Raw genomic sequence first — 17,275 nt, 5'->3', positions numbered from 1 at the left:
AAACAAGATCTTATTCTGTAATGTTAACCATGTGTTCATTCATTTTCCTAGGCTGTCTCTATCTTTCATTGGGTTCACAATTTGCTCCAAACTGGAAGCTAATAAGTGTTCTGCTAAGGCCAGGCAGAAATGCATATTTTAGTTTACCCAGATTTATTTCCAAGAGGTTTTAACTTGGAGCCAAAGTAGATATGCTTGTAACAGCATCCTTGCCCTTGCCCTACTGTAGTCCCAATTTAACACTATCTCCCACTCCGCTGCCCCACTTAGACCAGTTCCTTGCACCAGGAAAAATGCTTATATTAGTGCTAGGGCCAACAGTATCCTGGGAAATTAGGCTGATTTATTTAAATTATGCATAGACTCTGTCATCACATTTTTTAAAAGAACATAAACAGCAAAGGCTGTTTGGCAATTGCTATTAAAGTGTGTATTTTATTTGATGATAAGCGCAGCAGCCAAGTGCTTTTCAGGGAAGAAAAATACATCCCTTGAGCTCTTGACTGTGGTTTCTGTGTAAGTACCCTTCAATCATGGAATACAAGAGTAGCTACAACAGAAACACCTATATTTTGTCCGGCTTGTTCTTTATGAATTTCCACTTATGACTGTGCTGTTCAAGGACAGTTCCAATTCTTCTTGTAGAGAGGCGGGTGGGAGCTGTGTGCTTGATTCATGCTCCCTCCCACTTCCTGAAAGATATAAAAGCTCTGCTTCCAAGCTCCAGCACTGAAAGCTTAATAAGGGAAAGCTGTGATCAGAGCCCTCCACTGCTCCCCAGTCCAGTTTCTGCAGATCTAAGCAAGCCATCCAACTGCTTTCTCAACATGTGCCGGGGTTTAGCTGCACTGCCTGCTAGCTGCTTGGAAAGGTAAGAGGCTAAGGAAATTATTGAAGCTCTTAGCAAATTATTACTTTGCTGGATAGTCAGTGCTGGACTTGACTTGTCCACATGTAGTAACCAGGAATGACCTTTGTCTGTATCCCAAATCCTGATTGTACCATTTCATGTAATAACTGGACTGGCATTATTGAGTTCGGCACTGAGGAAAGATAAGAGGGGTATTGATAATAATAATAAGAGATTAAAAGAAATAGGTAGGTCTGCCCTACATTTCTCTTGTTTTTCTCGAGAACTGCTGGACTGTCTGCTTCATACATTTGGCATGTTTGTGTCTTTTAAATGTGAGGAGAATACGAGTACAAAACTCTCCCCTGTCTTTGCAATGCAGTTCTCAAAGACACCTCTGCAAGTAGACTGCACATCATTAGCATGCCTGCCACACACCAGCCAGAGGTTGGTGAGCTAAGAATAGAAAGCGATGCACCAGGCAGCCATCTCCAAACTGTCGCAGTGATTGCACCAAGCAGGGAGAGACCACTGAATGGCTGCAGCATCACCCTGGTTAGGCAGGTGTGAACCAACATTCAAAGTCTGAAAAAACTTCCCAGCTATGGGATGCTTTGAATGGTGGCAAGGAAATCATCCTTGCCTTAGTCACTGAAGAGGCGTAGCAATTGGGGAGAGGTAGCGTAGAAGCAAGAATGGGAAATAATTATAATAATTATGATATTGGACTTTATTTGTATCCTGGTAAAACAATATAGCCACAGCTAAAAAGCTGAGGGTCTGTCTTGAGGAGCATAGAGTATGTTTTCTGACAGGTGGAGAGGTTTCAGAAAAGGACAGTGAAGAGAGCTTGACAGTCACATCTGACTTTTGCTTTGGTGTGCTGGCCGTCTACTGTGTTTGAAAAAGGCAGGATAACATTTTAGTCATAGATTTAAACGTTTATGTATTCCTAGTATTTACAGAACCTCTCTCTCCTCTCCTTTTCCCCTGGCCCCAGCCACATCACGCCGTAATGACTTGATAACCGCTATAGTGATCTTTTGAGAGGAAATAGTGCAGTTAACAAGTAGACACAGTCCGAGGCAAGTGCAGCAGCATCACATCTTTTAAATCTCCAGGAAAATCCAATTGATTTTCCACATTCCTGATTGTCTCAGATTAAACAGACATGAAGGACCCCAAGGCCTATTGGTGGGTTCACAGTCAAGTCCAAGCAAAGAGAAAGTTCAAAAGGGATGCAGATGCTCCAGAGTGAAAAAGCAACAGACTATTAACCATCATCAAGATCCCCTTGACCTTCTCTACTTGAAGGCCACATGGCACAGATCTTGAACACCAGCATGGTGCCCAGGAGCAAGTGGGCCCCCACTAAGCTACCAACAACAAATTATTTTTAAAGAAAAGATTATTTTAAAGTGGCAAACTAACAAAGCAAGTGCAATCTGTATTTCCAAGAACAATTCCATTTTTAGAAAACGCTAGGTGGCTGCAATCCTGGTGCCTTATAGTATTTAACTTCTGATCTATATGAATGAACAAAACTCAGGAGCACTTTTTCATGTGGCTGTTGACAAAAATAGAATCGCCAACATGATCGCCAACGCCTGATGACGGATATGGCACAACAACAAGAAGAAGATATATGAATTAGCTGAGCCTATCCTGCGTATCTTTTGTGAAAAAAGCTACGACGTGACTTTAAAATTCCCAAACGAGCCCACTGGTCCAAATAGATCAGTGTTTCTCAAACTTGGCGACTTTAAGTCCTGTGGACTTCAACTCCCAGAATTCCCCAGCCAGCTATGCTGGCTGGGGGATTCTGGGAGTTGAAGTCCACAGGACTTAAAGTCGCCAAGTTTGAGAAACACTGAAATAGATTGAGAACTCCTATGGCTGTACCAGTTGACTAAAGAAATCATGCCCATCAAAAGCTGGCATTTCATAAAAAGTCATAATAATAAGTGACCTTAGCTAGAGAGAGTAAGCCTGCAATTGTAATGTTTTGAAACTATAGAAATCGTTATTTTTGATCTGGCTTACGTTCGTTCTGTTCCTAGCAATATTTGTGATATGTCTCAGTATTATGAGCAGTTTAATTTTTCAGGAGTTCAGCACAAAAACATAATTACAAGTTGGTGAACAGGATGGTGCTGATTGATCCTATATGCTATAAATGTTGATTCAGAAATAAACATATCAGTTTGAATAGTAATAATAAGCTAGATTCATTGTTGGCTAAAAAGCATCTTTTCTATAATCTGTGGAATCATGACTGCATTTTTAAAACATGTTGAATACATATTAGAAACAATAGCATTTAATTTGTTTAAATATTGCTTTAATAAACAAAAGAGCAAAAGGTGCAAGAAAATTAAAAGGGCATCATAGAATAATGTCTATATGTGTACAGAAATTATATCTTTAGCTTTTCTTCCACAGATTAAATTTTGACTTCATGTAATAATAATGGTCAATCAAAAATATATTGATTAAATATGTAATATAGTAATAGCATTAGCACTTACTTATATACCACTTCATAGTGCTTTTACAGCCCTTTCTAAATGGCTTAGAGAGTCAGCATATTGCCCCCAACAATCTGGGTCCTCATAGATATAATAGGTAGAATTTTTATATACGTTCTTGAAGGATCAAACATTTCATTGCTCACCAGTTTATTGATGATTATTACATTTTGGCACATATTGCTTGGTTTTTGGTACATATTAATGATGATAATTAATAGCTTAAGAATTTTGCAGATCTGACATACTTGTGTAGTTTTACAAAGCAGAAACTATATATATTTCTATTATGATCGGAATAAACATGCCACACCCTTGTGAGCAGCTTTTAAGAAGTTAGGTATTTAGAATATTGAATCCTTGTAAGGTAACAGACCATGACAGAATTAATGCCCTGATAGGCTGGAGTCATGACATGTCTTATCACTTCATTTCAGAGGTTGAGGCTCTTGAGAGTCTTACTATTAGATATGGGGGTACAAACCTCCAGATGACCATTAAGAGCACAGAGTTGGTGTACTTCGTATCTCTTTGCTGCCACCTAGTGGAGGCCTGTAGTTTGTAGCCTAGAACTGATGGCCTTCCATGAGAGGTTTGAGGGAGAGGGAGATCGATCCAGAGAATTAAGCAATGGATATCTGGTGAAAGTGGGGGCAGGGGAATAAAAAGCTGATTCAACCCTGAAGAGAAGTCTGATGAATTCAGTAATAAGGGGCAGAATGAAAGAAATACAGTACAGAATTTTTAACTTTAAGGACTTAAATTCCAATTGCAATTACAAATTAACTTTGCAATTGCAGAGTAGGTATATATACAGAAACTCCTGCTTGAAAAAAGTGTTTTCCTTTTCAGTTTTTAAGTCTGGTTGAGGCAGTAAATGCTGTGAGTTTAGGAAAACTAAGTATGGCATTTTTCAATGTATCCTTGTTGGCAACAGTATAATACGGATAGCCAAGTTAAAGATTGGTTGATAAAGGAGAAACAAAAATGCATTTACTATTGGAGAAAAAGAAAGGTTACTATTGGAGAAAAAGAAAAGCCCAGTAGTGGCATTATACTAAAGAAATACTACAGCTCTCAGTCTCACCATGCAAACTCTTATCTTAAATTGTCTGAACCAAGAAGCTTCTTCTACACTTTAACTTTGAAGGAACATCCTTGTCTGTCTTAATACCCTCCAGTAACTACAGTACTTTGTTTTTTAGTATCCATTTTTAATTATATTATTTTCCCTTTTTCAGAGCCAAAGAGTTTAAAACACGTTTGGGAATTCTGCTTCATAAACCAGAGTTTGGACATAAAATTGGAAACCTCAGCTGGAGTCCCAAACAAAAGTAAGTCTATATCTGGTCGACAAAAACACAAGGGTTTTTAAGGGCAATAAAATTTTAGGGTTATTTCAGTTTCTAATTGACTCCAAAGAGAGGAAGGCAGCCTAGATAATGCTTTTTTAAACGTTTTAATCCTCCATTTATGAAAAGACAAAGAACCATTCTGAGTCAACCAAATGGCTGAGATGTTTTTGCAGAGAGGCTGCTTCTAAACAGAAGGACTAATATTAAAAAGCCTTGTGCAAGCCTTATAATAATAATAAATATTTATTTCTTAGCCGCACCCTCTCCCGAAGGACTCGGGGCGGCGTACAACAAAACATATGAAATAAATATATAGACAAGACATACATATTACAAAAACATAAACCAAGACATGTACAAGGAGGAGGTCGGCTAATGAATAAAAACAATAAAATACAATGTTTAGAAACCCCTAAGTAATTGAATGCAATTAAAATACCCAAATAAAAACCCGTCAGGAGCGATATAGTTACATCAAAGTTGAGCCAGGCCAGCTACTTGGAATAGGTGGGTCTTGAGCTTTATACGAAAGGAGCGGAGGTCAGAGGCATTCCTAATATCCGGAGGGAGGTCATTCCACAGGGCTGGGCCCGCCACGGAGAAGGCTCTACTCCTAGGCGCCGCCCCTCGACACTGTCTGGTGGACGGCACCTGGAGGAGGCCCTCTCTGTGCGTGCGGATTGGTTGCAGGGATGTATGGGGCAGAATACGATCCCGCAAGTAACTAGGTATAACACTATTTTTTCCCCGAAAAGAAAATGATGGAAGAAATGGGTGAAAATGGGGACCTAAAAATAAAATATCCCGTTATTTCAATCACTTATAACATTCTATTAAAAAATAGAGTGATTTTTCAATAAATCTTCATCCAGGATATCCCAGCTACTCAATTTCCAGATAGTATTTTTTGCTTATTTTAGAATATTGCCTCCAGAATAATATCTCTACACCTTCATTGGCTAAGAAGGATAAGAAATTTTGAAGAACTTGCTGAACCTGTTTAAATGTTATTAATGACATAACATATGTGAGGTGATATGTAGCAGTCTTGAATGGGGATTATGAGAAATGAAGCCAAGATAAATAGGGTGACCTCTGCACTTCCCAGCGGCTCTACTTCCTGTATTCTTTGCTCACAACATTACTCTTTGAAATGTCTCATACAAGCTCTAAAAATATTATTCCTTCTCCAGATATTCTTTGGAAGAAGCTCTTGGATGGAAGGAATCCTTTGATCAACTGCTGAGAAGCAGAAGTGAGTACACATCTTGTGTGTAGTGAACATTTTGTAAAAAAAAAAGGTATAATTGTGAGTAGCTGGCGATTGTGTGATTTCACATGATTCAATAGGGTTGCCAACTAGTTATGCCTTCACAAAATGCACCAGAGGATCTTCTTAGATATGAAAAAAGCAGATGCTTTATAAGAACACTGAATGAACAATCTTCCCTAACATAGTGTTGAGAGATTATAGCTCATAGACTTCTCAGCCCAAATAATAAAGGTCTGAACTGGCTGAGAATACTAATATTTAATCTGTATACTGATGAAATGACTGAAGAGGGTAAAGATATCCCACATACCTTCCTCTTCCTATTTTTCTCACAACAAACAACCCTGTGAGATAAGTTAGGCTGAGAGTGAGTGACTGGCCCAAAGATATTCAGCTGGGTTTCTTGTGCAAAATGGGACTAGAACTCTCAATCTCTGACTTTCTAGCGTAATGCCTTAACCACTAGACCAGGGGTGTGAAACTCATGTTGTCACATGATGTATCACAACTTTTCCCCATTTGCTAAACTGGGCGTGGCCAACGCGTAACATATCCAACCCCGCGACGCACGAGTTTGACATCACTGAACTAGACCAAACAGGTTCTCATTTGAATCAAATTAGTTATTCTGGACCTTCCCTCCATTAAAAAAAGAATAGCAACAGTAAGACCACTCCAGATTCTCAGGGAGAAAATTTTGATCCCATTAATGTTGTATTTTTGCCACCCAGATATTTTACTTTCTACAATAGAAGGCAAAACAAGACACCAATGGGGTTTAATAGATTATTCTATCCAGAAATCAACTATGTATCTTTAAGATGTATCATCCTTGACATTAGAATTTGCAAAACATGCAGCATTTTAAAAATCTATTAGCAACAGTCTTTCTTTTCCTTCTCTATCACTTCTAAATTGGTTATTCTACCTTCTTCTTTACAGGTGGCATGACAGCATTTCATGGGTTTCTTAAAACGGAATTTAGTGAAGAAAATCTGGAGTTTTGGTTAGCTTGTGAAGAATATAAGAAAATCCCCTCAAAAGCAAAATTAGCAACCAAAGCCAACAGGATCTTTGAAGACTTTATTCAGAATGAGTCCCCCAGGGAGGTGAGTCAAATGACTTTATAAGTTCAAAGGTCGATCACATAATCTCAAAGCAGACTTTTTTTTGGAAAATTTGCCTGACCCTAACAGGGTTTTCCAGAAAGGTATTTAAAAGGAAGAGGAAGCTCAGTTATTGGGAGTAGCTATTAATTTTTCTGCTAAGTCATGCAGTTTTCTAAAGGGCCTGTGTTACAATAGAATTACTTTAACTTTTGATCTGGCTTCAGGTAATATGTTGCACATAATCAGGTCCATCTACTGCATGCAGATTCAGCTTCAAGATGTATCTTTGTGTTGGCAACAACGCCTTTACAATGGGAAGGGCATGAAATTTCAAGGTTATCTAAGTTGGCTTTTCCAGTTTGGTGCTTAGCATCTGATCTAGCTATAGCTCCTGTACCCAGAAAGGGGAAGATGAATTTAAGTACTTTGGCTGTTAGTGCATAGCAAGAGAAAGGCTCATTGGCCCAAAGGAGGAAAGGTGAATGCAGCAGTTTGGATTCTTCCATATAGAGAACATTTGTAGCTCAAGTTGTGGATTTTGGCAGTGGTTTGTTCTCTGAGCGTGCTGTTTTGCTCCTGACAGTTCATTACCAGACTAGGTAATATCTTCAGTGGGACTTCGGATGAAGTGTTTTGTTCAGTGTTTTTTTCTGTTTATATAGGTCCTATGTGGTGTTGTGATCAGTTGGTCATGTGACTGATTGCTTGCATGGCACAAAATTCAACTGGTGGTCGGTTTCATTGCTGATTGGTTGTTTGGATAGTCCAGTTTCTTATAAGTTCATATAAGTCATTGACAGAACTGACTACCTCCTCACCAATTGAATTTTGTACTATGCAAACAACCATTCATGTGACCAACTGACCTCAACAACCACATAGCACCTATATAAATAGAACAAAAACTGAACAAAACATTTCACCCAAAGTCGCATGGAAGGTATTAGCTAGTCTGGTAATGAAACATCCAGGAGCTAAACAGCAAGCTCAGACAATGAACTGCTGCCAAAATTCTTCCATGTATTTGAGAATGTCCCACCTTTTATTTATTGCAAGGCAATTTTCAATGTTCATTCATATTTGCTTGCTTATTCAGAGTCGATTTCCAGAAGCTTTTGTTATCTACTCTGCATATCTTTCACTGTTGATTTAATAGCATACGCTTTTAAAAGAAATGGAAACTTATCTAGACCTATAACACAGAAGCTTTTTTGTGATGCTCTCTAAGAGATTTCCTACCTTGGTTATGGTATTATAATATATCCTATATTGTATGTGTTGTTTCTCATTCATCAAGTTACAACCAAGGATGTATATTCACCATATTTTTTCTCCTTTAGGTAAATCTTGACCATGAAACTCGAGAGGCAACCAGAAGAAACCTTGCTGGGGCCACTTCTACATGCTTTGAAGAAGCGCAAGCAAAAACATACATCTTGATGGAGAAGGACTCCTATCCCAGATTTCTGAAATCTGCTTATTACAGAGACCTCATTGAACAAGCAAATAGCCACAGAACAGGCAAACCTGCACACACCTGAGCCAATCCCTTGTCATCATCTGGAACTGTGTTGGGGAACAGAGACACAAAATGAAACTGGAGATGCTGGAATCCACGAGGAGGGTACTAAGAACATTTCCGTTGCAGAACTTTGGTTTTTCCTGGCCTGGATGCCTGGGACCACCAATGCTTCCATGCACCCAGCAGCTCTACTAAATGTAGACCTTCTCTAGAAAAGAGACTATGAATTGAAAAAAACCTGAGAGAGCCTATAAAAAAGACTGAAGAAATTGGTGCAAGGAAGACTCCGGTCTGCAGATAGGAAGAGAAATGCAACAGGAAAGGGAATGAGAAATTTGTGGAAAAGGTGGATTTTGATTCTCTCCTAAAATGTTTGCCATTTTTGGAGAGCTCTCTCTGCATTCATCTGTTTGAACCAGTGATAGCCTCCATCTACTCTCAAAAGCTAGTCTCTGCACCTATAAACACAGACCAAAACTGTACACAGCACAATTCTCACAACTTGTATACACAACATATACCAGTTTGAGATTTCTGCCCATTGCATGTCAGCTTCAGAGGTCTTCAGTTCTCTGCATGTTTGTACAGTGATCAGCTTGGTGTTCCAGAGCTTTGCATCCAAATGGTTTTGCATTTATACTCAAGAGGAAGGCTGCATCTGCTTTGCTACTTCATACATCTCAATCTTCTACCATCTTGGACAGATTTCCTTTTAAAGGCATTTGAAAGAAGACCTTCTTTTATTTATCTCTGAACATTATATGCAATCTTGGGAAATGTGCCCTATTTTTTAATGATTTATATTTATTATTGTCATTTTATTGTTATTTATTGTGATGGGGCATTAGAGAAGCACAGCACTTTAGAAGTAGGTTCTTTGGAAACCATTGCTACAAGGAGCCTACAATTGAAAGTTGGCTCTTTAGCCACATTCATAGCATTTACAGAATATACTTATAGGGGACATTTACAGATTTTTTTTTAAAAAAACGAGGGAGACAGGCAAGACCATCTTTGCAAATACCAAGTCCCTTGGAATTGTTAGTTTACCTCATAACGTTTTACGAACATGCTGATACATACATTTAGCCATTTAAAGCTCATTTGATAGTCTGAATGTGGAAAAAGAAAGGACAAATTTTCCATTGAACAATTTCCTGCTTGCTTTATGGAGATAATTTGTATCATCACTGTTGAATGGATGGTGTAAAACTTAACTTCCAGGGCTTTATTTCACAAGTCACTTGTTGAGCATTAGATTCAGTGAAACTTGAAAATAAAACATAACCAGTAGGATAGTTCATTTGTGACTTTCCTTCTTTAGGGTGTGCTTTTCTAGAGCATTATACTGTATTGAAATTAATGACACTTGTTCATATCCTTGTGAAACTATCAATAGCTCAAGTGAGACATATATAGATGAGAAAGGTCTGAGTGACTGAATCCCAAATAACATTTAAAATACCGTACATCCTGTTTCTCTCTCGTTTAACCAGCTGCAAAATAAATAATTGTAAGCCTGTTTAGAATTGTTTATATGATTGAAAACAGCTGGAAGGAAACCAAAGTTTCACACAATGACTTAGCAAGTTCTATTGCTTTTGACCACTAGTTCATGAGTGCTTGTTCAGAATTGATTGTAGGATCATGGGACACGGGAGTGAGCTATATTATAAATACATATTGTATTACTCATCCTCATTGTGTGATTTTAATACCAACACTATACGTTCACTGAACCGTTTTCTATGTTTAGCTGAGAGTCTTGAGTGTTCAAGCAAAATATGATCATGTGGTAGAAATGAATGTATAAACTAGTGTTTCATTTCATTTGTGGAGTCTTTACCACAGATATAGAGAGGGAAAGGACAGAAGAGATACATTTAAATTGAGCAATACTATATACCAGCCGTCTCCAACTTCATGGCCTCATGATGTGTTGGACATTTTCAGAATTGCCAGCCAGATGGTTGGTTGAGTGGAATTTGTGATTAACCATTCTCGAACAGACTGCAACTATATTTGAGTTGTACTTCTTGGCAGTGGTTAAACAGCTATCATAGATGCTGGTAAATGGACAATGCCTATGAAGATATATGTATCTGTTTTTTCTGCACTAGGAGTTCTTGAAAATAAGTTCTTTATCCATTGTCAGCATTTCTAGATGAGATGCATCCCAAGCCAAGTGCAGATTCCTTTTTGCATTCTATGGTATATTAAAAGAGCCTACATCCTGAAATGATTCTTCTGATTGACCTTAAGAGGTTTCCATTCCATTGGCATTCAGTTGTCTATGGTGAAAACCTCCTCCTATGACTTTATTGATAAAAGATCATTATCCTTGTTATGTATAGCAATTCTTTAAAAAAAAAGACAACTTCTAAACAGGGGCAGGGGAAGGGATTCTTAGAACATCTGCATATACAGATCCATTGAAAGGGTTCCCTACAACTGCCTTGGTTTTTTTTAATACTGATTTTATTGAGATGTTCTTCAGAATAGGCATTTTTACAGACATAAATTGGACCTAAAACTACAATTTAACTAAGAAATATTAGAGACTCTTCCAGTGGCCAACAATAAAGTGGTTATAGCAGCCCTGTAGTTCCTCTGGTCAAAACAGTAGGAGTCTCTTCTCTAACCCAAACAGATTAGACATCATTCCCATCTAAAAATCCAGATTGATATTTAAACTTTGCTAAGGCCAGAATGGCTTGGATATGTATTACTTGCTCACCAGTGGAGGTGGTTCTGTATTCCTGTTCTTTCACTGAATGATTGAGATACTGCATTGTGGTTTCATAAATGTTGTATTGTCTTTATTTGAAAAAATAAAACAATTGCAGATACCACAGATATCTCTTTTATTTTGAAAATGAGGGAAAGTTTGGGGGGAAAGGACTTGCTGCATGAAGCATCAACCACCATCTGTTTTTCCCTCTCATACACCCTCCTGGGTGAAATAAGGGTCTTTGTCAAGGAGGCAAGACATATCATCCATGTCCCAAAGAACTGAAGAAGCTTCTTGGATGAAAAGTGAAACATTTTCAAGAGGACCCCCCCCCCTCTCCCAAGAAAGTCCAGTTGCCTTTTGAAAAGCACCTTTGGGACAACCATGACCTGGATGATTGAGAATCTCCATAGATACGTTACCCAGGATGAAATTAGAATAAAAATTCAGCATAGTGGTTATTCTACGTTGGCAAATTCCCCTTTCTGCGAAGGAAAATACTTGACATACTGGCACAACTTGGAGTCAGCATTTAATGCTAAAAAGCAAATTTCAATTTCAAGAGCCTATCAAGTATAAAAAGTTAAACATTTGTGAACCTACTTTATGACTTGCTTCTGTAGTTTCTCAGGAAGCATGGCTTTAAGGAAAAGGAGATAATGCAGTTTAATCATTAAAATTGGCTGACAATATTCATATTCCTGGATATTAAACCATTTTGACTTCAGGAACAATCATGATCACATTGTTTCAAAAATCCCTGACCACATTGTTCCACCAGGGGAGATGGCTTGGGGTCTGGGCATGGGTTAGCTTAACTAAACTGTATGTATAGCCCACCAAGCCACATCCACCAAGCCACACCATGCCATGCCCACAGAACCGGTAGTATTTTTTTTTGAATCCCACCACTGATGGGAATTGTATACATGCATAATGCTTTATATTACTATATAATATAATTCCCAAAATTCTGGGAGTTGAAGTCCACAAATCTTAAAGTTGCCAAGATTGGAGACTCCTGCCTTATACTACCAACCATTTATTTTAACTCTTCCTTCCTTCCTTCCTTCCTTCCTTCCTTCCTTCCTTCCTTCCTTCCTTCCTTTCCCAACCTCAGTGATTTTAAGGCCTAAGTACTTCAACTCCCAGAATAACAAATCCATTATTACTGTGCAAGCTTCAGCTATCCATCTTACTGCCTGTAGAAACCAGACAGGACTTAAAGGTGAGACTGGACCATTTCTCCAGGATGGCATAAGCACTCCTGTTTTGAGCAGGATTTGGACTAGATGACCTCCGAGGGTCACTGCAGCCCTGGGATTCTCTGACTGCAAAAAAACTGAGAGGGGGGGTCTGCCCTCCAATCTCCCTCCTTTATACTGCCCGCCTGCCTCCTCCCCAATGGTTCCAAAGGTTAGCTGACTATAGACTGAAGTCACAAAATGGAGGGCGCTGGGTCTTTACACGCTTTAGCTGCCTGCCTTGCCACCCATAGGGGGAAATCTACAATCTAGCTTTTAAGTCCTACCTGGCCCCACAGCCAGTAAGAAGGACAGCTAAACTGTGCAAAGACCCAGCGTCCTCCATTTTGTGACCTCAGTTTATAGTTGGCTAACTTTGGAGACTTTGGGGTAAGTTTAAGCCCTCCGGAGCCTTCAGGGACCTTCAGGAGGCTTCCCTGAAGGCTCCGGAGGACTAAAAACGACCCTACGAGTAAACCGGAAGTCACTTAGGGTTGTTTTTAGTCCTCCGGAGCCTTCAGGGAAGCATCCTGAAGCTCCCTGAAGGCTCCGGAGGACTAAAAACATCCCTATGAGCAAACCAATAGTGACTTCCGGTTTGCTCATAGGGTCGTTTTTAGTCCTCCTGAGCCTTCAGTGAAGCCTTCTGAAGGTCTCTGAAAGCTCCAGAGGACTAAAAACGCCCTACAAGCAAACCGATAGTGACTTCCGGTTTGCTCATAAGGTCGCTTTTAGTCCTCCGGAGCCTTCAGGGAAGCTCCCTGAAGCTCCCTGAAGGCTCCGGAGGGCCTCTGGGGGGGGGGGCAGGGGAGGCTGTTTTCACCCTCCCCAGGCTCCTATAAAGCCTCTGGAGCCTGGGGACGGTGAAAAAAGCATGCAAAAAATGGGGGGTCGCGCCTGTCATGTGTGCATGCACATTGGTGGGTCATGCATTGCATTATGGGTGTGGCACACCCACGCATCACCCCTGTGCGCTCCTCCCGCTTATGGCACGCGAACCAAAAAAGGTTCGCCATTGCTGCTATAGAGATTCATGGAAATAAAAGTGACAAAGACTGGCATTCTGCTTTGAAGCACACCAAGTCCTGATTATGTTGTTGCTTTCGACCCTTAGTTTTTCAATGCAAATTGGATGACAGACAGATGGTAGATATCTGTAAAACTGTCATTGCCAATCTGCATTTTAAACACAGATAATTGTAATTATCTTTATCTTTTAGCTGTCAGCCATTGGAGGATGGAGCATATACATCTCCAAGAAGAGGTAGGAAAAACACTTACTCATGGACCATATTAAATGCTATCATCACATACATGTGATGGTCCCTATAGAAATTTTAAATAGCTACAGAGATGGATGGATGGATGGATCATTCATTGTGGTTTATGTTTGTTCTCAGTTGCTATTATAGGTTTTTGTTCTGGGCTGTATTTTTGAAATACATTTTTAGTTTCTGTTAGCTACACAAGAAAGCCAGTTTGTGTTACGTCTTGTCTGATTCATTGGATGTTAGGAATGATTCTCTGTCCGATGTCCTCTTGTGTTCCCTTGTTAAGTTTCTTAGTTTTCATTATGTATTCTAAGTTGGCAAGGAAGTTGACTAAGTCCATTTTTTGAAGTTGAAATTAAGGCCTTTTATGAAGATGGCTTTTTTGTCTTGATAATGGTCTACTGGACAGGTTTTTTGATCCATGAATTTGAATTGTCATCTTGCTGTTTAAGAATGATCTTGGCTAGTTTCTTTAGTAAGGCATTGTGTTTTTCAATCTGGAGTGTGTCAGATATCATGTTGATTGTGTTTTCCAGTTTGTAAGATCTCGTCCAATTTCGCTGAGGCATTCAGTTTTTGCTTGTTGATGAAGCGTTTCTATTTCTCCAAACAATTATGGGCTTCAGAAACCATGAACTGAAGCATTTGACACCCATTTTGGTAGGTTAGTTTCCATGCTTGTGGGTGGTTAATTGGAGGTCTGTAGCCTATGCTTTTTGGCAGTGTTTTCTTTCAGAGGCACTCATGGAGGAAGTGTAGTAGTTGATCACAGGTCAACAATTGTCTGATAGCAAAGGTCTCCCAAAGACGGGCATGTTTAAGCAGTTTAGACCCATACAACTTTGAAATAATAGAAAATAAGTGGAGCTCGGGTTTTAGATTTTGGCAGTGGTTTGCCCTTCAAACTTGTTTCAATTTAGTTTCTGATCATTTCATTACCAGACTAGGTAACATCATCAGCATGATTTTCTTGTCCTATTCCTCTTTAGCTTATAAATTTCTTGTGTGCCAGTTGGTTCAGTTGGTCATGTGTTTGGTTATTTGTTTGGAGCTATATTTAAATTCTGAGCAGCTGATTGGGTCTCTTGTTGATTGGTTGTTCGAATGGTCTGGTTTCTTACATATTCATATGCTGGATTTAGATCAATATTCTTGTTGCTTACTCCTTTGGTAGATTAGGTTTCAATAAATTCAATAAATTCATGTTGGTGGCGGGTGTGGGCCTGGCCAATGATTTTTGTTCCTTTCCAATCAAACTGGTGGTGTTTATTATCAATGTGGTTTGAGATCAGAGATTTTTGGTCCCGTCATTTAACTGCTAGTTGATGTTCATGAAACCTTGTTTTCAATTGCTTTCTTTTTTGTCTCACATAGAATTGATTACAATTGTCACTCTTTTTTGAGTGTACATGTGGATTTTTGAGCTATCATTTTTTTCTAGGGGTTGCTGTTTTCTGGCAGCCATTTTGGATGTTCCTTTGATGTTTGACAGGATTTGTTTTGGTGTTGTGATTAGCTGTGGATTTTGTTGGGGTTTGGATGACAAGCATTGTATTATGAAGTTTTTTGGATAGCCATTGTGGAGGAAAACATCAAAAACATTGTATAAATCATAGCATAGTTGAAAATGCCTTTCTGTGGTGCACTTTCTTATTGGAAATTTGCATTGACATCTATTACTTTATCTTCTAGCTGCCAATCATCATTGAGTGAAGGCAGATTGAACATAAAAAGGATTCCCAACTCGGTGTATCACCAAAAAAAGGTAGGAGAAAACACTTGTTCATAGGCCACATCAAATGTTATTGTCACATAAGTGTGATGGGCCATATAGACATTTGAAAAAACATACATGGATGGATGGATGGATAGACAGACAATTAATTGAGAAAGAAGATCAATATTAACTTTATTGAGATGATTAAAATGCCATAAAATAGTAGGCTGTTCAATACTCCAGCCCATCAGGCTCTAATCAGGCAGAGGGAGGGAAAGACATGCAAGCAGAGACTGTGCAGAGTTTAGATGCCAGAAATATCAGTTGGTACCTAAGATTTAAAGATGAAGAAATAATAGTTAAAGTCCACCTCAATCTTGTTATTAGAAAAGTGTTCTGACCCCCACTCTCGTATACCAAGTCACTCCGACACAAAGTCTCTTTAAGATGTTTATTTACATACAGGTTCAACCTTGGCAGCAATCCAGCCTGCCAAGGTCCAGATAGCACTTTGGGCAGCAATCCAGCTACAGCGAACCCTTTGGCAGCAATCCAGCTACCAAGATCCAGATAACCACCTTGGCAGCACTCCAGCCTGCCGAGGTCCAGGGAACAGATTGGCAGCAATCCAGGTAAACACTTTGGCAGCAATCCAGTCTGCCAAGCTACAGCACAGATCTGAGAGTGTCTCCAACTCTAATGATCAGTTGATTCCTGCAAAGGGCGTGTCCACAAGCAGCCCCTTTATAGTCTAGAGAGGAGTCTAATTATCAGCAGCTGAGAGCAATTACCTCCTGTAACTGCTCAATTGCTCCTTACGCCGGATAGCACGCCGGTAACGAGCATCTAATAACTCATTGCTGATGTCTGACTCACTGTCCCATGACTCCTCCCCACTGCTCCAAGGCATGACATCAGGAGCCCCCTTCCTTTGGCTTTCACCACTGCTCCATGCCTCAGGTGCCTCCTGGTGGCCAACCAGCCTCTCTGCGCCCTGCTCAGAGTTGGAACCCTGTCCAGGGTCCTCCACATCCTCCTGAGCCGACTCATAGGGACCCTCGCTGTCTGAGTCTGGTGGCAATCCAACGGCTCCTGCTGGGCCACAACAGAAAAGATAGTGTCTTTAATCACTGTCAGTAAGTTTATCTTTTTAAAGTAGAGTATTTTGTTAGTATTGAAGGAAGGACATCTTAAATTTCCTTCTTTGTCAAGTATCTAAGAGAAAGAACGTTGAAGTATATAATATATAGTTGTACTATATATAACGGGCAATTCTTTTGACAACATTCTTGCTGCCTGTGACTATGCAGTCATATGCAGTTTTGACTACATTTTGATTGCACTTATTAAAAGTCACTATATTCATTTTGCTAGTGTACCTGGGGTCAAATACCAACAATACATCATTTTGTTAAAAAAATTCTTTCAAACTATAATTCAATGTAAATTTAGTCCATACATTCTCCCATTTATCTAGTATTATGCTATATCCATTTTTTTGCCCATTTTACCATACACTCTTTAATGTATTCCTCTTCCAGATTCATCTTCAATAACATTTTATATACTTTAGCAATCAAGTTTTAAATTCAAATTTCTTCTGACCTTCCACATTTATGTTATTAATCAGCATTGTTGTTTTTAATTTATTTGTTTTTACACTTGCCATTTCTCC

The 17,275-nt window shown here is 39.3% G+C and overlaps 1 protein-coding gene across 1 annotated transcript; it reads left to right on the top strand.

Moving 5' to 3' along the window:
* Nucleotides 1–604: 604 nt before the first annotated feature.
* RGS16 (regulator of G protein signaling 16) lies at nt 605–11,486 on the top strand (the record flags this gene model as incomplete). The annotated part of the gene is given in 6 exon segments (XM_081949277.1): nt 605–652; nt 654–871; nt 4,620–4,712; nt 5,927–5,988; nt 6,949–7,115; nt 8,456–11,486. Coding segments are annotated over 6 exon segments (789 nt in total). The 3' UTR covers nt 8,657–11,486.
* Between the last annotated feature and the right edge of the window lie 5,789 nt (nt 11,487–17,275).

Source organism: Natrix helvetica (assembly GCF_964273705.1).
Source record: "Natrix helvetica genome assembly, chromosome: 3".
Classification (NCBI taxonomy): Eukaryota; Metazoa; Chordata; class Lepidosauria; order Squamata; family Natricidae; genus Natrix; species Natrix helvetica.
This window is presented reverse-complemented; position numbering and strand designations above follow the sequence as displayed.